At 40.8% G+C, this 27,756-nt stretch overlaps 1 protein-coding gene across 1 annotated transcript in view; it reads left to right on the top strand.

The window, feature by feature from the left end:
- Window positions 1-6,932: 6,932 nt before the first annotated feature.
- The window catches only part of RTCA (RNA 3'-terminal phosphate cyclase), a 104,328-nt gene continuing 83,504 nt past the window's right edge, over window positions 6,933-27,756 (top strand). Inside the window, exons 1-5 of the mRNA XM_085601897.1 lie at window positions 6,933-7,308; window positions 7,428-7,572; window positions 13,125-13,225; window positions 21,830-21,973; window positions 24,256-24,379. Coding sequence (XP_085458023.1) covers window positions 7,223-7,308; window positions 7,428-7,572; window positions 13,125-13,225; window positions 21,830-21,973; window positions 24,256-24,379 — 600 coding nt within the window. The 5' untranslated portion in view covers window positions 6,933-7,222. The remainder of the gene's footprint in view (window positions 7,309-7,427; window positions 7,573-13,124; window positions 13,226-21,829; window positions 21,974-24,255; window positions 24,380-27,756) is intronic.

The following is a 27,756-nucleotide window of genomic DNA, read 5'->3' on the forward strand; positions in this document are numbered from 1 at the left end:
TGTCCCTTGCTGACTTATTATTCAGTTTATTCACAGAAAGAGAAGACTAGACCCTGGCTCCTCATTTCCCTCTGTCAATACATCTGTGGACCATTTTCACAACACTACGTTTTCGGTGCCTTAAAGACCTCCCATGAATCACTTTGTTAATCATGAGCTTTTCACCACTACGTATTGGGTAAATATAACAGTTAAGACACTGCACTGCAATTAATGAATTCATCCTAATTCCAATATTTAAGAAAGGAAACCGAGGGGACGTTAAGAACTATCGTCCAATCTCCTTGTTGGATTCTTCCGTAAAAGTAATGAGTAGAGTGCTTCTAGTAAGGTTGGAAGAATGGGCGGAGAATAATGGCATTCTAGCAGAGAGCCAGTTTGGGTTCAGGAAAGGTCGTGGTACGATTGAGCAGTGTCTAAATTTAGACCTGCTCATCGGTAAATATACCTTGGCAAAGACCGGCACTATTTATCTCTGCTTTGCGGATTTGAGTAGTGCCTTCGACCTGGTGGACCATGGCATTCTCTGGGCAAAGCTAATTGAAATTGGGGCACCCGAGGGCATTGTGTTCTTTCTAGCACGTCTTTATGCCAAACTACGTGCTTGTGTCCGTTACGGTTCCAACGGGGAATGTACAACTAAGTTTGAGATCGGGCGTGGAATTAGACAGGGATGTGTGTTGGCCCCACTACTTTTTACCCTTTTCATCAATGAGATTGATTATTTTCTCAAATCTCTGGCAGTGGATGCTCCCAAAATTAATGAGGACAACGTCCCTGTGTTACTTTACGCGGATGACGCGGTCTTAATTTCACGCACCCCAAACGGCCTTCAACGGCTGATGGACGGCTTTTCGCAATTCATTAAAAGCAGAAAGTTAGTGTTAAATAAATCCAAAACCTATGTTATGGAATGCGGGCGAAGGAACAGAAAGAATCAGTTCTCATTTTTTATAGAGGGACAGAAGGTCCAGGCCGTTGACAATTTTTCGTACTTGGGGGTCACTTTTTCAAATAATAACATTTGGGCCAATGAACATAAGAATGTCCGGGCTAAGATGGCGGGGAGTGCTCATGGAATTTTCACAATGGCTACGAAACTGGGAGACAGGCGGGTCCATGACATGCTTAAAATTTTTCAGTCCCGTTGTGTCTCGATCGCCTTGTACGGAGCGGGCATTTGGGGCCACGCCCCGGCAGGGTCTCTTCAGGTTGAGGAGAATGTATTCTTGAAGAGACTTTTGTGCCTGCCAAGCTCTGTTTCTAATGCTTTAGTGCACAATGAACTGGGTATTCACCATCTTGCCGACTTGATCCTCCTTAGGCCACTGATGCTATGGCGTTCCATTTGGATAAAAGAAGAGACCTCCTTGTGCAGAGCCATTATTTCTGATTGCCTCTCTTTGGACCATCATTTAAAGATCCCATGGTTAAAGTATATTGTGGATCATTTTCGTGAGATCTTTAACATTAACATCATTGCGGATCGATGTGGGGCTACTGAGCTGTCTAAAATCGAACTTAAGCACTGTTTTTTACAACAGCTTTCCACCAGGAGGCATCAAAATAGCTCTGAACTCCCATCCTGTGTTCTTTATCACGATTTAAATGTATTTGTGGGTTTCCAACCGTATTTGTCAAAGTGACCTGGAAGGCACATCGGTTTGTGTTGGCTAGACTTAGAACCGGAGTAGTCCACAACCTTGTTGCTTTCCCCTCTCAGTATTTACATCCTGCTGGCCCTTGTCCGTTTGACAATACCACCCCCCAAAGCACTGTGCACTTTCTTTTGCTCTGTCAGTTGTACAAATACCTGCGGATTGCTTACTTGAAACCCCTGTTTGCTAAATTTGGAGTCAGGACAATACGAGACTGCATGAGCTTGCTTTTTAACTTACATCACCCCGACGTTTGTTTTTATACGGCTACCTTTCTCCTTAAATCAATTAATGCAAGGAAAAGTATGCTTTTTTTAACTTTTTTAAACTGTTGTATCTCCTGCTTTTGACTGTTGTTTTATATTGTTGTCTTTTTATGCTGTGTTTTTATGGACTTGTCTTTTGCTCCGAATAAAGCCTTATGAAATGAATGTGTCAGTACAGCGGACCTATTTAAATAACAAATAATTTCACTGAACATCTCCAGCTCCACACGTCACATTGCACTCAATACAAACATAACCTAAAAAATTATAGTGACACAGATGTGGATTCAATATGTTGTAATGTTGTAAGCCCCAGGCTTAAGTTTTAGTTGTATCCTGTGCTTCTTTTGTTGATGAAATGTAGCAGTTGTACAGGCTCATCTGAACATAGCTGCCATATTTCTGTTACTTTATCAACAAGTCTCAATGGAGCTGTTCTATTTGTATTGGGGTGTTCCAGCCCTTTCAGTAAAGCTACCTTACTAGTGGTACTATCCTACTTCTGTTATCCTTTAACTAACACAGTTCAAGCATGTCTGAGCCTGTAATGTTAATAAGCATCACCTCAAATGAACAGCTGTGTTAGAATTGGACAGTATAGGTGCATCTCTGTCTGTTATTACGCTTGTAAGGGGACTGTGTCTGCACTTTTAGCAAAACTTTGTACTCGGAGATGTGGGGGGGGGGGGGGTTTGAAGACCCAGCATTTCACTGCAGGACAGCCACATTTTAAATGCGACCGTACCAGCACTGGAATGTGTTAGTGGCATAGTACAAATGATTCTGGGCCCGGACTGGCATTCATTTATTGGGACAGCAGCAGTACCATTTGGCATTTCTGCCATTCTCTTAATTTGCCAGTTAGAGCACTTCTCTGCAGGACTGCTACATGTTAAATGGATAAGTATCAGTACTTCTATGCAGAATGGAGAAATTTAGTGACTGAGAGCTTTATGTTCGTACAATGCGTTTGGTAAAAATTTCTGCAATTGGCGTACCAACTTTTGCCAAGTGCATTTGTTTGCAAACCAAAATACGTTCAAACATGTTGGTTTGCAAGATTCAGATTCGTAGGGACTGGCAACTTAACCTACCTCATTAATACACGAGGTTAGCCATAAATTGCAACTCAATAAAAATCACTGCCATCAAGGGATGGTTGCCTGCTGGTAGCAGCAGACCACCATGTCTGTGATTGCTTTTAAATAACATAATTATTTGTTTTATTTTTTAGATACAGCCTATTTTTCTTAAAGGAAAATGTGTCGCGATAAAAAAAGTAAAAAAACAAAACGAGGGGGGTGGACCGTACTGCCAAAGGCCAGGCACTATGGGCCAACTCTTGTACAACACCCTGCTCAAGGCTGTGCGAATCAGGGTTGACTCACCACAGCAACTTAGGTGCAGTGCCAGGTCATGCAGTAAACCCATGCTGCACACATATGGGGGTGGTCGTGGTTAGCACGGACAGCCTTAAGGTGGTGTTTCACAAACCTTTTGCCTGCTTGCTTCATATTTTTGCTGATCCCCTTTTGTTGGCCATAGGACTCTAAGCACTTGCTAACCAGTGCTAAAGTGCATGTGTTCTCTCCCCTAAACCTGGTTTGATGGATTGGCAAATTTAATTAACTTATAAGTCCCTAGGAAAGTGCCCTACATGTGCCTAGGACCTGTAAATTAAATGCTACAAGAGAGACTGCAGCACTGCTTGTGCCTTCCACTCAAGTAGCCCGTAAACATGGCTCAGGCCTGCCAGTGCAGAAACGTGTGTGCAGTTTACACTGCCATGTCAACTTGGCATTTAAAACCCCCTGCCAACCCTTAAACTCCCCTTTTATTACACATGTCGCCCTAGGTACCCATAGGTGAGACTGCTAAGTAACTAAAAGGTAGGACATGTACTTTTAAGTTTTACATGTCCTGGTACTGAAGAACTCTAAAATGTGTTTTTCTCTACTGAGATGCCTACACCTTTCATAGGTTAACATTGGGGATTTCTCATTACATTTAACACACTGTAATTCTTAATTGAGAGAAGGTAGATATGCCATGTTTAGTACCTATGGAATAGTAATGATAAGTCCTATTTAATGGATTGGATTTGTGGTTACTATTCTGAAAATGCCGCTTTTAGAACAATGGGCCTTTTCCTGCACTTAGCCATTTGGTGTCTGCTGCCTCTCCAGATCGCTGGCTGTGTTGAGTGACAGTTGAACTTTGTGTATTCCCTCTAACCAGTCACACACAAAAGGGAAACTGGGTGTGACTTCATCCATCTTCCTGGGAGGATGGGAAGGAAATGCTGGACACAGCCCCACACTTAAACCTGAATAGGCTGTGTCCTGTCCACACATGAAGGGCTGCATACGCCCTGTATGGAGCCAGGACAGGAAGAAAGGACCTCTGTGCACTTCAAAGACCCTTCTTTAAAGTCACCCCACTTCAAAGGCAAGTTAGTACTTGACCTTTAACCCTAACAACTAAGAGAACTTCTGGACCTGAACCCACTCTGCCAGGAAGAACTGCTGTGATTAAGGTCAGCCACTCTGCTGGACTGCAGCTCTGGAAGACTACTGCCTTGCTGTGTTGCCCTGCTGTTCTCTCTGACTGGGTAAAGACTGGAACTCCATCACTAAATTCAGAGTGACTACAAGGTCTAGGTGACTAGCCTCCTATTCTAAGACTCAGGGATATCAAAGTCTTCCACCCTGCACCTGTGCTCAGCACATTGGAAGTAGACCCAAGTACTTGCTCCAGCGGAACCGATGTATGCTCTGGTGTGAGAGCAGAATGGCGCATCGCCGCTGTTGCAGGAACAGAACCAGGGCATCCCCATTGAAACTGCTACATCAGATTTGCCACCACTGCAGAGACAATCAACACCTCCCCTCAACTGCGTGGAGAAACCCGGTGCATCGGGTTTGGAACCACTGCATCTAGGAACCAGCGCATCGCAATCATCGGGTGGAGAAAATAGATGCATCATGTTAATTCCAGGATCAACACCAACACATTACTCGACTGCACCCCGCATCTTGGTGTTGCGACAAGGATCAAGGTACTTTTGTTCAGCAGGCCTTGCGTGGTATTGTATCCAGCCCACGCTCCATCGCAGTTGGCCTTAACTTTTTACTATGTCCTGGTCCAACGTGTCAGATAGCCAACATAGGCGCTTACTACTTCCAATCACTATTTTTCCATTTATTCTTTAAAATAAACATCTGGACTACTACTTACTGGATTTTTGTAGTTTTGGTATTGTTTTATTTATTAAATCAAGAGAAATTTTTCTTATATGGTATGGGGTCTTTGTGTGGTGTTTTCACAGTTTCACTGCTAGATGTGCTGTACAAATATTTTACACATTGCCTCTCGAGTCAGGACTTGAAAAATGGTACTAGTCCTGCAGGTCTAGTATCTTGAAAAATCTCCTCGAATTAACTGCAACCTACTTGACCTCTGTCTCTGAAAGCGGAGCAAGTGTGACAAGATAAGATTTAAAGGCATCTTTATTGCTCATTCGCTTTGTGAGCAATAAAAATGCCTTTAAATCTCGTTATCTTGTCACATTTGCTCCGTTTTCAAAGAAAGAGGACAAAAGTTAGTTTGTCTTCCTACTCGCCAGAAAGGGCGAGTAGGTCCTAAAAATAGCTCATCCTCATTAATACTACCTCGCAAATGCGAGTGGATTTGTCGAGCCCGGCGAGTCAAGCCTGACTGCTCAGTGCCAAGTTACCAGAGTGAACAGAGGATAATTTAGGGGGTGTTGTGACTTACCCTGACTAGGATTGTAGTTTCTGCTTGAACAGAATGCATATCTTTGCCAACCAGTTACCCAATTTCTAACAGCTGCCTGCTGCAGGTGAGGTGCATGGCTTGGCCAAAGGCTAGCGCGGCGTGGCTGGCCAGCTGCAGCTGGTTAGAGGCAGTACCTGGCTGAAGACTAGGCAAAGCCACAAACCTCACTTAGCACTTCCAAAAGTCTTGCGCAGTGGGGTTGCAGAATAAGCACAATTTAAAAAATTAAATTTACTAAGAAACAAAAAACTGCTAAAAACGAAGTTATGGTCCTAGCTCAAACATGTAAAACAACCGAAGTTTTGCAGTTAGGGATTACAATGCATACAGGAAACACCACAACTTGTGCAGGCGGCCATGCTCTAAACACCAGTTTGCCAATGGCACCAAAAAATGTAAAAACTAAAAAGAAAAGCAACTATGTGGACGGCGCAAATTATGACGTTGACTGTGCATTGGAACCATAACTGGCAAATTCCAGTTATATTGTGTGTTAGAGCCAGAAGCATAACTTTGTATTTAACTGTATTTTTTCTCTGGGATTTTTGGCAAACACTGAATATTGAGATCATGGGACTTTGTTTGCTATCAGTTTTGAAAGGGTAACGTCAGTAGTTTCGGTGATTGAATCATACACGTTTAAGAGAACGTTTTTGTGTAATTGTAGTGTTCAGTAGTCTTTATTTACTTTTCCCAGGAATTGTTGACCGTTTAAACTTTGTGGAGTTCAATGTAGCTCTCATACCTTACTACACTTTTTATTTTTCACTTCCCTGACAAACAAAAGTATTCCACAGACTGGGAGTCACCTCAAACCAATTTCACCCTCACAAAAAAAAAGTTCGTTCTCTGTTGACCTTAATGAAATCACCTTCTTAAACGTCTGACTCCACCTACAGTTGTAATGCAAGGTTGACCGCTATGAGCTTGTTCACAGTTTAAAGATGTTGGTGTTTATTGAAGGGGATGCGCTACATCTTATACTATTTTCGTTGCATTTACTATGCTTTTTTGGTTTAGCGGCAAAAATGCTAAATATATTGTTGAGAATACTCATTTTGCCTCCGCTAAAGAAGTTAGAAAAAAAAGTCCTGATTTAACAGAATTTCTAAAGAATGACATTATTTATTTAAGCCGTAACCCGCGTAAAATGTCCTCCAACTCAATTCATGTTTATGTGCGTATTAATTCCCCACGCTTTTTCTATCTCAAACTGCCTCTTGCTAGCTCCTAAAAGCGGACATTTATGCCAGAAGTGCTTGTCAAAATTATAAGGCAAGTGATAAAAAGTTTCGCCTTGCTTTAAATTGTGCATGCGTGGTTTATTTTAACAGGGCAGCAAACATAAACTCATGTTATGCATTAGGCCTGCCGAGTTGGGCCTGTTCGTGGTTTCAGTCTGCGAGCCGTGCTTCTCCAAGCCCCCAGCGTGTTTCAGGGTGCTTACTCTGCCACGGGCCCGGCGTTCCATAAGCTGCAGGCCCTGCTTCCGTTGTGCGCATGCGCACTTCCTGTCTCCGGCTGCTTTCTTTGGTCCTGGTTCGCCGGTGCTGCTGTCGGTTCCCCGCGCGGAGAGTCTCGGCCAGGTACGGGGCTGCTAGGGGTGGAGGGCAGAGACGCCGGGACCGGGATTGTATTGACAGCGCCGATCGCTCGCTGTCCAGGGCCAGTCCCATTACTCACTCCCCACGCTTTTCATTTGCAGGACACCGACGTCAGCTAGACCCTCACCGGCGGCGTCAACAGCTGTCACCGGCCTCAGTCCGAACTTCACTCCGCCCAGGACCGTCGCCACAGCCGAGGGCATGGCCGAGTACATGCTGGAGATAGATGGCAGCATCATGGAAGGGGTGAGCGCATCCAAGCACAGCCGGGGTGATTGTGTCTCGTTGTGCCTTGGTGCACTCTGCGTACAATCAGTGTTTTCATGTGAAGGCGGGGCAAAGCTTACCCAGGAAGGAGGGCTCTTCAATGGAGGAAGTACTCCCTGAGGGCAGAGTTGAATATGGGAGGGGACGCATGGTGAGGGAGGCAGGGCGGGTGCAAGGTTACTTGAATAATTTGATGCTTCTCGTATACATGAGTCCCTTAAGGGATGGAAGAGGGGGATGTTCTATCCCTGGACTTTTAAATGCCTACCAAGAAGAGAGGCATGGGTACATTAGCAGGGTTCTAAGATGACCCCATGATACAAAGATAACCCTACCGCAGAATTTTAATGTAAGAAACTGATTACATTTTGGTAATTTTTTATCTGGTTCAGTTCAATTCTATTTTCTAACGTTTTTTTTTTTTAAATTCTACAAACCACATGTCAGTGTCCTCCCGCGTGCTCTTGGGGTTGTGAGTACATATTACGATCTGCGGGTGGCAAGATAGGACTCAGCAAAACCTGGTGATGCAGAAGCAGCCAACCTATTAGATGGGGATGGGACAGACTGAAAACACCACCCATCAAATATATCCTGGAAGGTGGTAAGCTTTAAAAAGATCAGAGCCTTGAAACCCAAGAGTGACACGGGCATGTCACTTATAGCCAGTTGACCATCCAGATCTCTGAAAGATCTACCGAGGAGGAGGGCCTTGAATAGGATTGGTTTTTAGGTCTCGGGACCATCCGGTCGGCAGACCGGAAGTCCGGAGATTTAATGTCATTGAGAAGAGGGGCTTGCACCCGCCCCTCTTCTCTCCTGTTCTCCATTGGCTGGCCTCTTAAATGCTGGCCAGCCACTGGAGAAGAGGTCCAGTCACTCCGTTGAAGCCCCGTCTTTTTCGGATCGGGGGGCGTGTTTTTTGCGAGAAGTCTCAGGGAGGAGACAACAGCAAAACACGCCCCCAAATCCGAAAATGAGGCTCCCTTTCTCCGAGGCATTTTCGCTGTGCCTCGGAGAAAGGCGGTGGTGTCTTCCGGTGCCCTCGGCTTGTTTTTGGAGGGGGGGTTAGAGACCTAAAAACCATGTTTTTTACCTTCCCTGTGAATTGCAGACGCTTTTCCAACACCCGAAGTAGCAGTAGTAGAGTTGCGAGGAACCGCTTACACGTAGTATTTTCCAACACCCGAAGTAGCAGTAGTAGAGTTGCGAGGAACCGCTTACACGTAGTATCTCTATTCCAGAACCCAACACAGGACAAGAATATGAGCACACGTTTCAATGTACGTTTTGAATTACTAAAGGGTCCCAGACCCGAAGAGACCCAGCCAACTTCAAGCCCTGCGTATACCAGCTCCCTCCCCACAACTGTCTTTGAACGCTGGCTGTCGACTGTGCCTTTTCAGCCAATTCATTTGAAAACCGATGTAAAGTCCACCCGTCACTCATATTTAACCAAACTGTTTTTTCTGGGTGAGTTAAGGGTGGGTAGTAAATCACTTCTCTCCTTGACGTCCGTAATCAGATCACACGCGTCTCCTCCCTGGCCCACGATCGGCAGCGCGGACCCTTTAAACTGCGGTCCTAAGGAAATGCTGACTGCAGTGGGCGGGGCTTGGTGGTAATGGGGAAAGTCATGTGAACAAAGCAGAAGACACCAAAACAAAGTCCGACTTTCCGTTCGTTCTCCTGATACCGGCAGGTAGGGCTTGCTGCTCCGCGGGCAGGTGTGCAATTACAGGTAAGGAGTAGGCGAGGGGGTGGGGGGGCGAGGGGGCGAGGGGGCGGGGGGGCGGGGGCGAGGGGGCGGGGGGGGGGCTTTAACAGGGATATTTGTTTAATGCCTAGGTCTTCTGCCTAAATGTAAATTAAAAATACAAAAGGACAGAACTGCGCCCACAGCAGCCATGCTCGCAGAGGGTTCCGATATTTCATAAAGTTAAGGCCCACGGGTGTCTGGAGTGAAAGTGTTAAAATACGTGTTTTGTTCCCACGCTTGGGACATGCATTTATTTGTGAGGTAGCCAGCCCCCTGGCAAAATATAATCATGACAACTGTTTAAATCCTGACTTTCGCATGACTTGTTCATGCACTGTGTGTGTAACGGGCTGCACAGAGGTCGCATTGAATATTGCATAATATATCGCCTAGCCAATCGCAGTTAACTTCCTTGTGCATTCACTCCTATGAGTCGCACTGCATGTCGTAGTGTATAAAGTACTCCCCTCACGAAGCTATGTTTCAAACTACACTGTGCTGAAAGTCAACTTGCATAAATCAGTGTATCTATCCTTGTATGTCGCACTGTAGAGACAACCCTGTACCCCCCCCCCCCTCCCCCCACCCCAAAAGAAAATATGTATTCTACACGGTAGTGTATGCTGAATGTTTGCGGCTGCTTGCTTCACTTCGTCTTGTTGTGGGGGGAGGGGGGTGGCCCAACTATCCGCACCGCTTTACTGCTCGTGCCCCCCTGGGTGGGCGGCAGCCAAGTCTTCAATCCACATTACCTGTCATAGCTTCCTGTCGCTCTCCATTTCATCTCCGTGTACTGCACAAGCGCCTAGATAACCCCCATCCCGGCGCAATACCCACATCTGAAACATTACTTGCTGCTCCTTGTTCTGTGTATGGGGAAACGTTCCTGCTTCCACCCCAAACAGCGCCCAAAGCCATAAGTAACTACTTCTAATGTCCTCCCCTTTCGAGAATTTAGCGCCTAGGGTCCTGAGAGTTGTGCGATTAAACTATAAGTCACCACGCTCGGTGTCAGCACTGCATAAGGCTCTGCCCCCTCTGTTAATTGACTAACACACAAAATGTTCCTCCACCCACATTTTAAACGCTGGGACTCACGCGCATCTGTCCCTCGTGTGAATCACCCTTTACAGGAAATCAGTTGTATTGTCAATGGATGAGTGGCAAAAACCTGAGACTGTTTTACTCTGCATTTGCCTCGCGTCTCTGTGACTCACTTCAGCTGCAGCAGCTTTGTGTGAAGTTTGCTTTGCTCGGCCTGCCCCCAGCAAGCAGGAGGGGGTGGAGGCTTTTGTTCGTTGTCACGTCGGTGCCCTTTCATGTCGGGCTGTAAAAGCTTATCGTTGTACTGCATGGCAAAGCATTCCCCCACACAGAGGACAGCAACGCCACTGCCAGGGAGACAAGCACCCAGCTCTCACCGAGGCGCTCGGTCAGTTATACCCTGACATTTAGGAGCAAGCGTCTATTTTATTATTACACAGTTGCGGCCAGCATGGCTTTTACACACAAAACCATGAAAACATTCCAACTGCCTGGCAGTGAATGCCAGGACTTATAGTTTCCTACCTACTAGAGTTTTATAGTTTTTTTTGATAAAATGGCTAAAATTACTTCCAGGCATTTTTAAGCAAAAACTTTTTATTTCTAGAAACTCAAGTGAAACACGTCCCCAGTCCTACATATGGGCCTATGTAGGAGTTTTTGTAGTTTAGGCCAGGGCACCCTAACAAAAAGTGGCCCACATTTGCGGATTGCTCCTTTTCACAAACACTGCTTAAATGTTTTTAGTATTATAACAAGCATTTACAATGCAACGGTCTCGGCATTGTTAAAGTTAGAGCTATTGGCATTGCTCATGACAATGCCGTTTCTTTAAATGTTTTAAAAACAAAAACATTAACAAAAATAATGTCATGAGCAATGCCAATAGCTCTAACTTTACCAATGCCGAGACCGTTGCATTGTAAATGCTTGTTCCAAATGTCAGGGAAAATTGATGAGTCATTAGGAATTTTCTCTACTCATTCCCAAGTCTTGGATATAGTGGTATGAAATTGCTCATAAAAAGCTTGCCCACCTAACCTTTTCTGCTCTGGTACAGTGCTTTAAATGAACCGATACTGAGAACCGGCACTTTTTTATTTTGAGAGGGGGGAGTACCTGCACTTCTCAAGAGTGGCATAATACCTTTAATTGGAGAGTACTGACAATTCTCAGAAACAAGCAGGTAGTCTGGTACACAGTACCTGCACATCTATTTTTCCATTTAAAGCACTGCTCTGGTGGGTGGTGGAGAAACACCTGTAGACAGACTCGAGGCTACTGGTTAGTAGATAAGAGGTGACATGTTTGTTGGGTAGTTTGGCGATTAACCGTGGGAGTGCCTTATGTACTGGGCAGGGACTTTTGAAGGGCTATTTTTATTTTGCTCACAACCAAAAAAGGGATTTTAGGACTGGGGTGATGTGATCATGTAATTTGAAATAAAAACAGAAGGCCTGCATAGTTTTGAACTCTGGAGTTTAGAGGAAGCTGCATTGATGAGATCTGTGTATAAGGTGTTGAAAGAATCATCGAGACTCAGCATGACCATGGCAAGGGTTAGAGTAGTTTTCTTAGAGCAGTGGAGCCATGGAAGAACCCCTTTCAACAGTTGTAAAAAGTGGAATGCTGTTTTGGAGACAGCATTTTTTGGACGTGGGGTGATCAAAGATAGACCGTTACCAAAGAGTATTCTCATGCTGCTAGCTCTATTGATGGGATTTTAGGGGAGAGTCCAGTTCTTCTGGCCAAGACTTATTGAAGACGTTGGGGCTAACAGGGCCAACCAAAGAAGGATTTTAGCTTTGTCCCCATCAAGACAGAAGCTGTCATTTTGCTTTTAAAGGTGCAATTGGAAAAGTGTGACAAGTTGGGCTAGTGAACAATAAAATCCAACACATCTGTGAAAACCATTCACTAAAGAAGTCCAGCAATGAGAAAGATATGTCTCGGTGACATGTGGTCATCTGGTGAACCAGTATTTGAGAAGCACTCTTCCTTCAGAAGGCAGAATCTTGGTGGGAGTGAGCTTAACTGTATAGTGAGGGTCATACCATTATACTGATCCCAGCCTTGCACATAGTGTATTGTTTTGGGGAGAAGGACGCCCAATACCCCTAAAAAGGTTTCTGCTCTCTGTTAACTTTCTTCTCATCACAAATCTGTTGCCTACTATGGCCTGGATTCCTGGTTCACGGTACCATCACTACCTTTTCCACCACAATTGTCCTAATCCTCATACACTGTTTCCTGAGAGCAGTTTGATATTCTCTTTTCTGCCAACACTGCTTCTTTCTTGCTCCACCCCAGCCTACTCCGCTTTTACTCACTTCATTGTCATCTACCATACCCATCTCCTACCTTTTTGGAGCTCAATATCCTTTTGAGCCTCCCCAGTGTTTTTGCTTTCCGTCAGTTCTGGTCCTACCTTTCTCACATCGCCCACTGGACCTTCTTCTGCTGTTTCACATATCTGTCCTGCCTCCTAGGAAGCGCGTGCATGGCCTTCTAGTTTCTACCATCTTTTTGACCTTTATGCAGACTCCAACTTTGCTTATTCTCTTACTTCACTCTTTGCCTATTGCTTTTGTTCTCTTCCCCACTCGGCCATTTGTTCTTCCTTTTATCCCATCTCGAGCTTTGACTTATTACTATGTTCCCACTGCTGTTTTTGCATCCTTTCCCAGCTCTTTTCCTTATTACTTAAGTACCTCCTTTTCTTTTGCAGGGTGGGCAGATCCTGAGGGTCTCAACATCCCTGAGCTGCATCTTGGGTCTACCCGTGCGGCTTCACAGTATTCGGGCTGGCAGGAGCACACCGGGTCTCAGGTAAATGAAAATAAACAACATTAACTGCATTCAGAAAAGATTGACATGGCAGAGAAGACACGAGCAGGAATTATATTTTAGGGCAAAACTGGACATCTAGCTGGGTCGGTGGCACATATTTGAAATGCAGAGAAAGCGATGAACATTTCTCTCCTAACCAGTTATCAAACCCTGGTTTTGAATGAGTCTCTTGTTGAGTACCATTTGCTGTGGCCTTAATATGCTTCCAGTAGCAGTCACGATGCTTCACCTATCTTCACTGCATTTTTAGCAGACAACGCAATTCTTAATGAAATGTGAAGAGAAAATAGTAAGTATTTTTATTGTATAATATATATCAATTACAATAATACAAAGGGTAACTAAAACTATACGATTATAAAATAACATCAAGTTGCCTAAATATATTATTCACAAAATCTTAACGATCCTGCACCATGTTACTACATGATCTAACAAACACAGGTGTAACTGAAATAGTAGTCTTTTGCAGCACAGCATAGGCAAAATCTAAAACTTTCACATGTTTCACAATAAAGGTATAACTTTTCACAAAAAATCAGTACTTAACCGCACCCCCAACTGTCCTAATGTTTCCAGTAGTAAATGATGCCCGCAGATATTTTTTCTTTAGAGCCAACAGTTTTGGTCACAGACAAATTATATGGTCAATAGTTTTTTTTTTTAAGTCACATCCGTTTGTGGCTAACAGTTGGATCTTTCATTGGCCATCAAACTGACTCAACAGGATGTACAATAATCTGAATCTTCAGTAATTTATTCTGCAAACAGACTCTAGTTTGGAATAGAAGTACCCTTGCTTTGCTATTGAATAGGAGTCAATTAATAAATCAGAACGTTTGTAACACAACAACGTTGATGAATATTTCATTTAATCATTGTACCTCCGTGTTTTCCTTAATAGCTCCTTCTGCTTGGTTCGAATCAAACCAGTCAGCACAGTGAGCTACAGTAGGTTGTTTCGATTTATTAGTTTTTCAGTGACAAATAGGCTTAGGTATGGGTTGTTAACCCCTTTCACTGTTAACTTTTTAAGGATTAACCAATTTAATGTGTTCACATTGGCTCTACCACAGTCATAAACATTATTTTAGAATTGAGGCTTTGTGTAATTTTGTCATGGATGTCAAAAATAAATCAAGTCGAAGCTTCAGTGTGAAGTTGAACTGCGTAAATTTGATAGTTCTCTTGTCGAACATATAGACCATATCCAGTCCAGTAACCTTTTTCATCTTAAGTGCTGATGAAGCATACAAAATAGGTTCGATACCTTGACCACCATAATATTCTAAAATCTCTTAATTGATTTTCTAATGATGTGTAATTTCATTTTCTTAACTGAAATAGTCAATCCACGATATCTTATTGTGAATACTTATTCCCAAATATTCATATTTATTCACTTTTTCGATTCATTTTCCACCTATTTCCCAAGATGACTGTTTCAGATTTTACTGAAATACAAAAATTTCGTTTTCCCAATATTCACGGATAGGTCTTTCTTAGGATTATACTCCTTCAGCTTTGATAGTTAAACCTCTAAGCCTTTTGCTGATAATATGACCAAGCTTTATGCATAGGCAAAATGAGTAATAGCTTGATTTTCTAATTTTGGTTGCAGTCCTGCCATTACACTGAGATAAGATGGGAAAACTAAAATATATATTTATATATATATATGTATGTATAGAGGGTCCAAAATGCAGCCCTGCTTTAAGGCGTTTGAGATAAGCATCTTAGGAGAAAACATCTTGTTTTTAGACAATTTAATTTTCAACCAGGTTTCAACATGCAATGCGCTTTTAAAAATGTAATGTTGTGTGGTCAATTCCCCATTTTATTAGTTTGTCCCTAAATCTCTCATGAGTAACTTTATCGAAGGTTGTAGTATTTTCAGTGTATCAGACATACAATGAGTTTTTATAAAATTACTTTATTAGCTGTTAATTTGAGGGCAGTAATATAAATAGTGAATAGCCTGATCCAAATTCTCTTTGACTGAATTCTATAAAGGTATGTTTGACCGCCCTTGCAAATAATTTATCCAACAGATATTTGGCAAATATCTTGCATTCACATTCATGAAGAGCTATTAATTTATCATTTTTTTTGATCATTTAAAAAAATCTTTTGACTGAATCAGAAGGATAATTGAGCCTTCCATGATGGTGGAATCTGTCCAGATTGTAACACACGTGCAAACGGTTTTAGTAATAGTGAACTCCATAAAGTAGGATTGAATTTTACTGCAACATTAGGCATGCTGCGACCAGCCGAACATGAAGGGCGACATATTTTATCAGACTCATGATTTCTTTTTGCGATCTATGTAGTGTCGTATTGAAGTAATGTAACAGCATTATTTTAGTAATTATCTTTTTTTAATGTTCTTTCTAGATCTCATTTTGTGTAAAGTAGTCATGTCACATTTTATAGGCCTCTCTATTCCATGACTAATCAAGGACCACAATCGTTTGGAGTAGCTTGAATTAATTGCCTCACTTAAATTAGTCCAGGCTTCATCATGATGTTTCATCTGCATTTCTTCTATAGTCTGCTTATGTACCGTTTTCTTTTTTTGTTTGTTGGACTTTTGCACATTTGAAAATAGAAATGCTGATTGGAACCCAATCTTTCTTGAATTCATATGCAAATATAGTCTGCGTAGTTGCTTGTAAAGCAATCTGAAATTCCAACGTCAGTGCACATTTGTCAAGAGTTCTAGATTCAGGGTTTTATAGTGTAAGGATAACTCTTAAATTTACATTTTGTGTTTTTATGTCTTTGTTAAGTTTTATTTAAACACATTTTACTGAAAATATCATCTTTGTATCACAATTAGATATATCAGCATATTTCTATTGTATTTTTATTTGATTTCAATATCAAACAATTAAAACACTAGCACTATCTGCAGATAATAGTGTGTGTGTAAATATATGTGAACCTAAGTGGGACAAGTTTCGGCTACGCCTACATTTGGCTGTATATTTAAAAAAATAATAATGCGGCCATTTCCATAATAGGAATGATTTTTAGCACCAAAAGATCAGTTTTGCACTGATGGCCACTAAGTCAGTTTTTGACATTTCTGAGGAAGTAAGCTCCTCAGTTTTCAGTGAAACTAAGAATATCCCACCCAACTAGTACCACCACATTAAACACCATGCAACACATTCTCTTTTCTGATGCAATCTGTCATTTTTTTTTCCTTTCAAGTGTCCGTTTCACTCTTGGTCATCCTCCTCACTTTTGAAAGCTCTCATCTCATGGTCATGCAGGAGGTTACAACTCTTTTATCCACAGTTAATTTTGGTTTTCTTCTGGGCTCATGAATGCCTCTTCAGTTGTGCAAAGCCCATCAATTGTGGCCCTGATGTTTTGTCACAATCATATTTTAAATGTGCCATTGCTCCAGTACTTATAAAAAGGCTATTGTTTTCCCGTTACTTATATAGACTAATGCTGATCCCTTAGTGATTTTTATTCTTTCTGTCTAGTGTCTTCCCTTTCGAGCTAAAACCCTGGAAAAGATTAGGACCCAACATTTGTCAATTTTACTTGAGCCCTCCTTATGATTTGAGGCTTCGGTCCCGGACTTCTGATCCTACCACGTTATAGAAACTGTTTTGGTTGCCTTTCTAGCTGACATACAAATGAACTTGATCAAAGCAGGGTCCCGGCTTTAATCGTGTGGAACACATGGCAGCTTTTGACAATGTTGATCATCCAAGGTTAATTGGTTGACCCCACAAAATTGGTATCAGACCATCCTCTTTCAATTGGCTCCAGTCTTTTCTGACATGGAACGCAAAGGCCTCCGCTCCTCACTACTTTTCCAGCCTACCTTTAGAGTGCTCTTTTGTGGTGTCCCACAGTGTTTTATTTGATCCCCACTTTCCTCAATGTCTGTGTTTCTCCTATGGTAGCTCTAATTAGTGCTTTTGGGTTGAACCTCTGTGCGAATGCCAGTAATGCATAACAGTTCATCTGGCAATTTTGTCAAGGCCGTGCCCAGTTTTCAAGGTTGCGTGCATTTCATGGAATTATTGGTGTTTGTTAACTAATTAAAAATAAACTCCTACAAAGCCATGTTAATTTTGGGAGGATATGTTCGATCTGGTGTTGAACCTGGTTGCCTTTTAAACGTTGCCCTCCCTTCCCCACGTGCCACCTCCAAGTTCATAATTTAGGGGTAGTATTCAATTCAATCCGCATGTAAATAAAGTAGCTACTACTTGCTTTAGTCTCCTCAAAACTATTTGTGAAATCCTTACCCTTCTACCTGAGGATAGTTAGATTATGGTATTTCAAGTGTTTTTTTTAATCTCCTGCTTGAAGCACAGCAGTTCTGCATTGATTTAAAAAAAATCTATGTTTTGGCAAGATTGCAAATCATTCCGAATGCTGTGGCTTGTCTGCTCTATGAATCAAGCACTCGTCAATTACTTCTCACATTGCCTCTTTAAATGGCGCACTATAGAGAGTCTGATTATTTTTAGATCTCTGTACCTAGCGCATAATACACTTTTCTGCAAGGGTCATCTTTTTCTTCTGACATGTGTTCTTTAACACACTCTACTTGCATCCTCAGAGGTTGTACTCTTCCCATTTTGTGTGGTCTGTGTGAAAATCAAACACACAAATAAGTGTGTGCCTGTTCATACATGGCTGCACTGCTCAGAAATGACCACCTTTCATACTTCACACTACTTCTGAATATATATCTTCTGGGAGCAGTTCAAGACCTGTCTCTTCAGACTCTGATCTTCTCTCTGTTGCTTCTTTAGTTTCTAGTGCTGAGACATGGTTGGGTAGCAGTGTGCTTCACAATTTTTTTTTAAAAAACTCAGTCAAATATATGTTTTATATGCCATTATATTCATGCTCGGCACATTGGTTCACCACTTCAGCTTAACCGGTATTTTACACTGGGCTTAGTTATGGCCTGGTACGTTTTTGTGCTGGATTGTAAAGCATATGCTAAGTTAAATGCAACTATGATATCTTCAATTTCTGGATTGCAGACCACAGTAGGAGCAACACCATCCCATGTGAGCAGCCTCAACAATGGAGAATGCTTATATAAAACCTATATAATTTTTTGTGTGCCCGATTTAAAAACACTAAAACTAGCTGTTTTAGCCTCTTTAAAAGACAAGCTCAAATGTGTCACTCAGCGTGTCATGCTTTTGGAATCAATGAAATGTATACTATAAATTTAGATAACAATGATACCTATTCTTTATAGTTCTATAATGCTAAAAGATTTTGAAAGCAAACTCTCAACGAAAAAAACAAGTTAGTTATTAGTTACCATTTGCCACTTATGTTCATATACCTTAAATTCCCTTTACCTCGCGCTAAATCACACTCGGGTGCATAATTTAGTAATACAATGTGCAGTTTGCCCCTTGCTTCAAGCTCCTCTGCGTTTTGATATAGTAAAAGCTAGGGGAAGGGCTTCAGCACCTGTGCTCTCAGTACTTCTCCACTTTTCTTTGAGACTCTGCAGTAGCTGCCCTCTGTTGATTCCTTTCTTGGGCCTGCAGTCTTCACTGTCCAAAAACTTTTAACTTCGGACCTGGAGCTACTTGCCCTACCAGGCTGGAGAAAGCATTGGGTATGGATGCCAGCTTGGGGAGAGAGAATGAGAGAGAGGTCTGCTGAGTATTGTTTGCTAAGTGTCAGGCAGTGAGCTTCTGGCCTTCATGAAGATGAGTTGTGATTCATGTTCAGTACTCTGCTTTACAGCTACACAGAGAAGCCCACCTTGTGTTATCTGAAAGGGAAGATTGTGAGAATCTTTGTAGGTACTTATACTTTTTCCCATTAGGTTAAAGTATACCATATTTGCTGTATTTACTGTGGGGCTGTTACTTTTGCTTAGCGGTAGACACTTATTATCTACTGGGTTGACCTTGGCTCTAACGGAAAGTCACTTGTCTTTGTCTTGATGTATGCAAGTTCCTGAAACTTTGCAAGGATGCCATGCTGCATGGCTCTGGCACTTTTGCTATGTGGTGCTGCAGAACCCAAATAGTTAGCACATGGCTGCCTTTCCTTCACTGCAGGAGGGCAAATGAGTAGAAGCCTTTATATATAATTGGACGGATGGAGCCATCCTGGGTATGGACGGTATTGAACAGAAATGGTTAATTTTCCATATCTGATATAAGCACCTGCACTTTCCTTGGTGCACAATAAACATTGCCTTACGTAGCAATTTAACTCTAATCTCATTTGGGTCCACCCCATTGCCTCCCTGTTAAAGTATGTTGCTTCATGACCCGTGAGTCATTATCTCGAAGCTTTTTTTGTAAATGATGAAGCTGATAAAAGTTTTGCTGTTAAGCACCACATGGAGCCAATTCCCACTTTACATTAGATTAGTCTAAACATTTCCTCCTGAGCAAAACCTTTAAAATAGAACTCTTTCACTGGCCACATTCTGTTTGTAGGCACTAGGAAGTTTCTTTTTAATCTGTCTTGTTATGTACCTTATTTTGCTTTCAAATTCAACAATTATCACGTCTTTAGCTATGTTTTCATACAGAATCCGGTTCACCCGGATCTACACGGTACATGAACATAGTTTCATGGAAAAAAGAACATTTGAGTTTACATTTTTTTTAGAAGATTGTTGTTTGTATAAGTAATGTTAATGTACAGCTGCTGTCACATCATGGTTCACATGCATTTATTGACTTTCAGTGCTTGTAATCAGTTATTTTAAAGTTTGCCCAAACCATTATGACCAGGTACTGAGAGATAGTCAATTACCACTGGTTAAGGAGTCCCACACGTATTCCCTTCTTTCCCAAACTATCATCTTCATACAGTGCTCTTCATTGTCTAAAATAATCTCTATGAACTCAAATTGTTCATGAGTAATTTATAAAATGAAAGTGTGTTTTAGATTGTCTACTATTATTAACTAATTTGCAGGAACACAGACCACCATCATCAATACTAACACGTTCAGTTAGCTTTATAAAATAGTGAAAGATTTTAAAGCTGTTCTCCCCTGCAGTTTTACTCCAACACTGCTACACTCTAGTTCAGTTAGAGCTTTTATTCTGTATCGGACTATATATGTATATGACTAAAAAAAAGTAGCAAAACTAGAGTGCAGAATTAAAATTAAAAAAGTTTGATTATTACATTGGTTTTTGTTTCTGCAAATTATTTCTCGTTTCAATACATCAGTTGCAGTGTATTTTTCATGGGACTATTTTCTGGAAAAATGTCTGTGCTTACTTTGGTTTTTTTCCAAACAGTACAGTTTTTTTGCATAGTAGCATAAAATTAGCATTTGCTTAGTCTTTCCTCATAGATTATCAAAAAATAATCCTGCAATTTTTGCAAAAGATACATGCCACAACAATACGTGTGTGGAAAATCTTTGCCTTTGGGTTAGATGGTGTAAAAAGTGTAATTCAACAGTTTCATGTAATAGGGAAGTCGAAGGCCCACAATATTTTCTGGTTGCGTTTTCGGATATTTGCAAGAATTTTATTACTGGATGGAGAAATAGAGGGAGAAAAGGTTCAAGACAGACATTGAACCTCCAAAAGCAATGTTGGATGCTTTTTTGCAGATCAAGAGTATCCTATTGTAATGAGCAGTGCTTCCAGACATTGGTTGGTGGAACCACAGCAACAAGAGGCAGCATACTAAAGACCACAACACTGTATGAAGTCTTGAAAGCAACTGAGGCTTGAATAGTTGAGAGAATTAAATGTTGTAAAAACGTGTTTCAGCATAGTGTCCACTCCCACTGTAATATCAATTCATAGTTATGTAAATGACAGCTGTTAATACCCATGGTGCTTCTGTATTATCCTTGTAAGAATGAAAGGCTGAGATGGACAGACAAGATTGGAACTTCTGACTTTTAGGTCACGTGCATTTTTCAGTAGTGAGCACTGAACACATTGTAGCTTCTTGCAGAATACATTGTACTGTGCAGGAAGTTGTTCATAGTCTTGGAGCATTTGTTTTTAATAATACGAACCAAATAGATGAAAGTGAATAAACAGAGCAAGTTAGAAAATATTATACATTGATCTAATTTGCATACTTTTCTGGTTTATATTTTTACCGCCTTCCTCAAAGACTAATTTAACGCACACAGGAGAATAATATTGTAAATCTTTTTGTAAAGTGCTACAAACTAGGAGTGCAGAGGAGAAAATGTGAACATTGAAAAATTAATGAGCTGCTTACCTGGACGTACGAGTCATGAAGCTGTTCTTATGTAGATATAGTAGGATGCATCGGGTGATGTACTTTCTACAGTATTTATATGGCTCAAATGTTGAGAATGTGAATATAAGGTTTTGTGTGTGTGTAATACATATTACAGGACAGGTGAAAAATAGGTTCTATTTGAACACAGAAAGATGCAGTACTAGGAATCTGTGCATTAGGGCTAAAGAGGAAGGGTAACCTAGGTATAGATAGATAGATGATCTGTGCGGTTTGGCAAACATTACCTTTTTCTTCTACTATTTTTTTTTTTTTTTACCCATTCAACCACCCCTCCCTAATGTGCATCTGCTAATTTATTCCATTTATCAGGCCTCAGCATCTGTCCGGGCTGGAGATAATACGTGATTTGTGTGAAGGTCAACTGGAAAGAGGTGAAATTGGGTCAACTGAAGTTATTTTCACACCCGGAAAGATCAAAGGGGGAATCCACACAGCAGATACAAAAACGGCAGGGTGAGTTTATCAGAATACAACATATGCTGACTGTCTAGTGCTTTCGTTCTATGCCACCATTTTAGACTCTGTTAATTTTCCTAAAATATGAGAGAATGGCACAACATGTCCATTAGGTTTCTATTTCAGCAATTAAAAAATATATATTTATGGTACTTGTGTGGCATGGGCCGACACACAAGGGCAAAAAAGAACCTCACATAAAAGAACAACAATTCATTGGAATTCACAAGGCCAGTGGAGCTCTTCACATAAAACAAGTCCAATACAAAAAGAAGTAACCTGAAGCGAAGTCGGGGGCAATCCGAATCGTACACGAGGTAGATTTGAGTGGATGCGTCTAAATATTTCTAGAAGGGCAGCATGTTGGGGTTGGCTCTTGGATCGTTGAGTAAGTCGTTCCAGATTCTAGGTGCTTGATAAGTGAACGGTTCGCTCATTATCTTAAATTTGTTTGTCCATGGGAAGATCTTTATGAATGCCACATTTCATTTTGAAGTGGATTCAACCTTCTAGCGGTAGCCTGTGGAGATCTTTTAGAATGTGTTTATATAATCAGATTTTTTAGCATCTTTGATAAGGCAGTCAGCTGTGTTAAGGATAACCTTTATACATTCGATTTAGGTGGGCCTAGTAATACTGCAATATGTCCATTTAGATGGGAAACGACCAGTGCTTTTACAGCACTTCTGAATTCTGAGGGCAGGATGGAGGATTATTGTTGCCTTAGAAGAAGAAGCTGGAAGTGGGAGGTTTTGTTTATTTTGGAGATCTGCTGATTCATTGTTAATATTTGCCCTGTGGTGTAGCCAACTTATTGGAAACAGGATAGTGCAATGTCCACTTTTGAGAACGTTTCCATTTTTAAATGGAGGGAGAGTCTTAAGAGTAAAGGATTCGAACTTACGTTTAGGTTGAATTTGCGTTCAAGGAGAAGGATATTACATTTGCCATTTTCGTACGAATAGTTTGTCAACGTGAAATGTCTGAGGTATTTGTGATTTTGTGTCATCTATTGATGTATGACAAACATTTTATCTGGTATCTTAATCGTAAAGGCTCCAGGTTTAGTTTTAAAAGAGTGGATGTGAGGATTGAGCCTTGTGGTACAATGTATGTAGATCTTAGGGAAGGAAAGTTGACAGAGGACATGTTGAAAAACAGGTAACTACGTGGTATAAAGTTGAATAGCCACTTCAGACTTTGTCTGTTAGTCCCCGTTGTGGAAGAAAGAATGTTAAGTAATGTCTTGTGCGTACTTTGTAAAATACTGATGAAAGGTCTAGTAGCACTATAATTCTGTAATCCCTCTCATGGAGAATTTTTACAATATTGTTGTGTATTTAGACTAGAGGGCCGAAATTCTTTTCTTCTCCCCCAAAAATGCTTTATTGATTTTTTGTGTTTTTTTTTTTTTGGGGGATTTTTTCTTTTTTTTTTTTTTTTCTTTCGATACAGTACAACATGCCTCCTGAATTCAATTCATCCACATTGCTCTTGACAGGACTAGGGCTACGGTTTATATGCTGTTAAGTTATTATCTGAAATGTGTGATAGAAGTGGAAGGGAAAGAGCCTTTTTACTTATTCTTTTGCCAGGAAGAGAAAGTTGAAAACCAGTTTTAGGTTATGGGATCTCAGTAGTGTCAAGGTTAGGTGAGGAGTGATTTGACCATCTTTAAAGGCGGAGAGAAACACAGTTTCTGGTACAGAGGAATACATTATATTTTGGAAAATGGTCACTATGTCTTAGGTACATGATTTAATAGTTGTGATTTTGCTCCCACTGGTAATTTTTGCTCCCACCTAATAATCTGCTTCTCCAGTTAGGACACTCTTCCACAAATATATACCATGCTATGTAAAACCATGTGTGCCTTTTATTTTAAATGCCCACATTGTCCTCTTCCAGCATCCATAATTAAAATTTTGACAATTTAGATATAATTTTAGACTGTCTGTCACATGAAACCCCCGTGATCATTGCAGGTGAACTCAGACTTTTCTGCAGATGTCATACTAGAAGAACCGAAAACTTTAACATCTGGAGCTGTACGTACATAAGACAGTCAGCGACAGCGCCCTATGTTAAGCAATTAGTGCTGTATATAAGGTGTGCTGATCGTTTTATTCAAGTGTCCAGTGGTTCAATAACAAAAACCGGTATGTGTGTTTTATCCATACCAGAAGTGATATGATGTTAGTTTCATTGTATTCTAGAACTGTACTCTCCCTATGGCATAAAAAAAGATTTGAACAGAACTGTTTTTGGTCCATTTTCAGGAGTGTCTGCCTTCTCATGCAGGTATCCTTGCCCTGTGTACTGTTTGCTGCTTCTCCAACAGAACTCTATTTGAAAGGTGGGACCAATGCGGAGATGGCGCCACAGATTGATTACACAGTGACGGTAAAAAATCATTTTGTGTTTTGAACTTAAAGGACCAGTGTATTTGTGTATCAGACCTCAGTAATTATCCACTTGGAGATTACTCGAAGTTAGCAGGAGAAGTGCCTGTCTACTTTGACAATGTCAGATGGCATTTTTAGCATTATTTTCCATAGGGAGGTCCATTTAATTGCTGCAGTGGTGGGTGCATAAATTCAATGCAGCATGGCCTCTCCAGGCACTATAAAATGTAATATTAATTACATTTTCGTTTTATGTTTCAGACCTGGTGTTTATGTTCATATTGTTTTGAGTTAGGGATTAGGTAATGTAGGTTTTCCTAGCTACTGTTTAGGGAATTCTGGTTTCTATTAAAGATACAGAGCCTAGCATTGTGTTTTTCTTTTCTTTTACAACTGAGAGCAGCAGCAAGAAGGGATAGGTCAGTAACTGAACTGCAAATCACTTACATTTAAACCACCAATGATAAACTGTTCTCTTGTGTAAGATAACTTGTTCCATCGTAGCACTCTCTTTTGTCATGGATGGCCAATACATCGCCCACCTAAATGTGTTGAGAATTATCCATATTTATTTATTCAAAGCACCTAGAGCAACTGAAACTTTTAAAATTAGATGACTAATGTCTCACACAAACATAAAGAACAATATAATCAATTAATACTTGGCTAGAAACCAAATTTAAGCAATGATAACAACAAAGCACACCATTCTCTAATTAGTAACATCTTCTACCCTTTGAAATCTTCATTATAATCGAAGGATTGAGTAATGCTTGCATCTGTGTCCTAAATAGAATACATCATTTTCTTCACTAGAAAATTGAAAGTCTGTGGTAGACTAGATGCAAGTATTATGCCTTTTAAAGCTTACTCACCACCAATGATGCCTGTGAGAGATCAGTCTCAAATAGAAAATCTTAAACACTGACTCACCTGAGCAATCATCAGTCTTTTAACTTTACAGTGGTAAAAGTGGTTAATATTAACCACACATCACCATTTTTATGGCTATGTATATAGCAACATAAATAAAAAGCACAGCAGGTGGTAAGTGGGTGCTATATCAGACTACACGTTGTTACCCTAAAAGTGCTATCAGAATGATGAGAGATACATCACTTCAAACAATAGAAACAATGGTCTGGAGCACACCAAGTATATTCAATTGTAAGTTGCATACAAATTATGTGGATTGGGAACACAAAATTAGACAAATATCCAGATAATTCTATTGATTGCACGTGAAGCAAATGCCTAATCAATATGGTAGAACAATCGTAAAGATTTACAGATTGTCAAGTTAGTAGTGATAGTATGCTAACAGAACAACAATAGCACATGTATTGTAAGCAGTTGCACTTCTAGTTTTTAACAAATATATGAGCAATAAAGATGCTCTGCCGATTGATTTAGTCATTCGATGGATTTTGGATTTGTTAGATGTCAGCTGCAGCTGACGTGCGTCATCAAAAATACTTTTTCAAGGCTTTTCAGTCCATAGCAAACAATGAAGTATGGTTGTATTCAATTGGCGAATAACTGAGAAGTATTGATCCAATAGATCGTACAGCTGATGGAATGGTTGGCAAGAGGATTAGCTTAGTTGTAAAAGTAGAGCAAAATGTCTACATGGAGTTGGTTGGTTTAAAATTCATGGTTGGTAACATCCATGAAGTGAAAATCCATCAGGATCGGCTGTGACTGTGTCATTCACATGGCGGCTGCACATGATGGAGAATCTTTACTTCTCATTTTCTTGTTAAAAACTAGCAGGACAATTGCTTACAATTCTGGCCGATAGGAACACCCACAAATTCTTAGATGTTACTATAGCAGAGTAAATGTTTTAACAATGGGCATCCATGACAGATCGTTTTTCCTCTGGCAAGAGTCATATCATGCAGACTGAATCTCAAGGCCAGTGTGCTGGGCAAGAACTTTGCAATACCATCTGTCATTAAAAAACGTGAGTTCAAATATGTCAAAAAGCATCTAGAATGGTGTAGCGTAGGGCATATGAGGTGCACAAAGCCTTTCTGCCATGTTGGAGATGCTGAGGCCTGACGAGAAGGTGGGGATTAACCGTGACCAGCGATACCTGTCCTTACATTGCAACTAATTGTTGCCATAAATTGCAGACAGCTACCAGCAGCATTCAGATTGAAAGTCACACTTATTCAACATATTTTGCATTTTTCCCTGCTGGAATTGCTGAGATGTTCAGCTCTTTTGAGATGGGGTCAGGTGCTGTCTGAAGGATAACCAAACAAACCTATGCCTTGGAGCCCTCTCATTACACCAAATCCCCATTGACAGACCTTGAATATAGCTGCTAGCAAAAAAACTGAATGCAGCAGTTATGCTGCATCTTTTTCAGTTTGCCCTGCTAGAATTGCTAGGCCACCCTTTTTATAGCTATGAAGGCGGCATTTGCCATGCAAGGTAGCTTTCCTATGGATATAACTTCAACAGTAAGAGATTGTGAATGAGATTCAAGATCAATGTTCCTACTATAGTAAGGTGTCTTTACAAACTCAGTCTTCCTTCCACCCAAAAACCAGACTTTTTTTTAATCTTAAGTTTTCTCATATCTGATCTCCACAGCAGAAAGATTTTTTCAATAGACCTGTGGTCTTCAAGCTGTAGGACAGATTCTCAAGGTCACGTGAAGCAATGTCTAGAAGGTTTGAGTTTTGCTCAAGGCTGAGGTCTGAAACCTTCTTTTAAAGTGGCCCTTGAAACCAGTGTCCCTGGAAACGTTTGCTTTGAAATGTTCAATATGTGTGTGAAAATATAAAAAGAAATCCTGATTACAATTTTTATCAGATTTTCTTTCACAGTATATATTCCCTTTGCCCCCCGAAAGTCCCCTAATCATTCTGGCTCCCTTGCAGAAAGTAAATATTTAGTCTCATAGAATTGGTCTGTTGTAATAAAAACACATTATACATTTATTGTGATAAGTTGTAAACCATCACTGAATATAATTTTTTGTCTATGTATTTTGAAGAAACGGCCTCAGGCCCATGTACACTGTTTTAGCTAGCCAACAACAATCAACCTGCTTCATAATAAGGATTGGAAGTTTTAGTATGTCATTTTGATGGATCCCTGGTAAATTATTTAATGTAAAGTGGAGCATGTGGTTGCAATGGGCAGGTGAAAAAAGAAACGAGGGGTATAGAGGGATAACAAAAGATTAGGTAATGTTATCCAGTTCTGAACTGCTCACAGTACAACACATTTACTTCCATGGGTGTAAAATAGAAAAGGGCAACTGGAAATCACAAAATAGTAGAGGAACAAGGGGCTATCATGCAAAATACTTTAGTATAGTTAACAACATGTCACATTACCCCAAACACACTAAATCCT

Source organism: Triturus cristatus, chromosome 4_2 (genome assembly GCF_964204655.1).
Source record: "Triturus cristatus chromosome 4_2, aTriCri1.1, whole genome shotgun sequence".
NCBI classification, from domain to species: domain Eukaryota; kingdom Metazoa; phylum Chordata; class Amphibia; order Caudata; family Salamandridae; genus Triturus; species Triturus cristatus.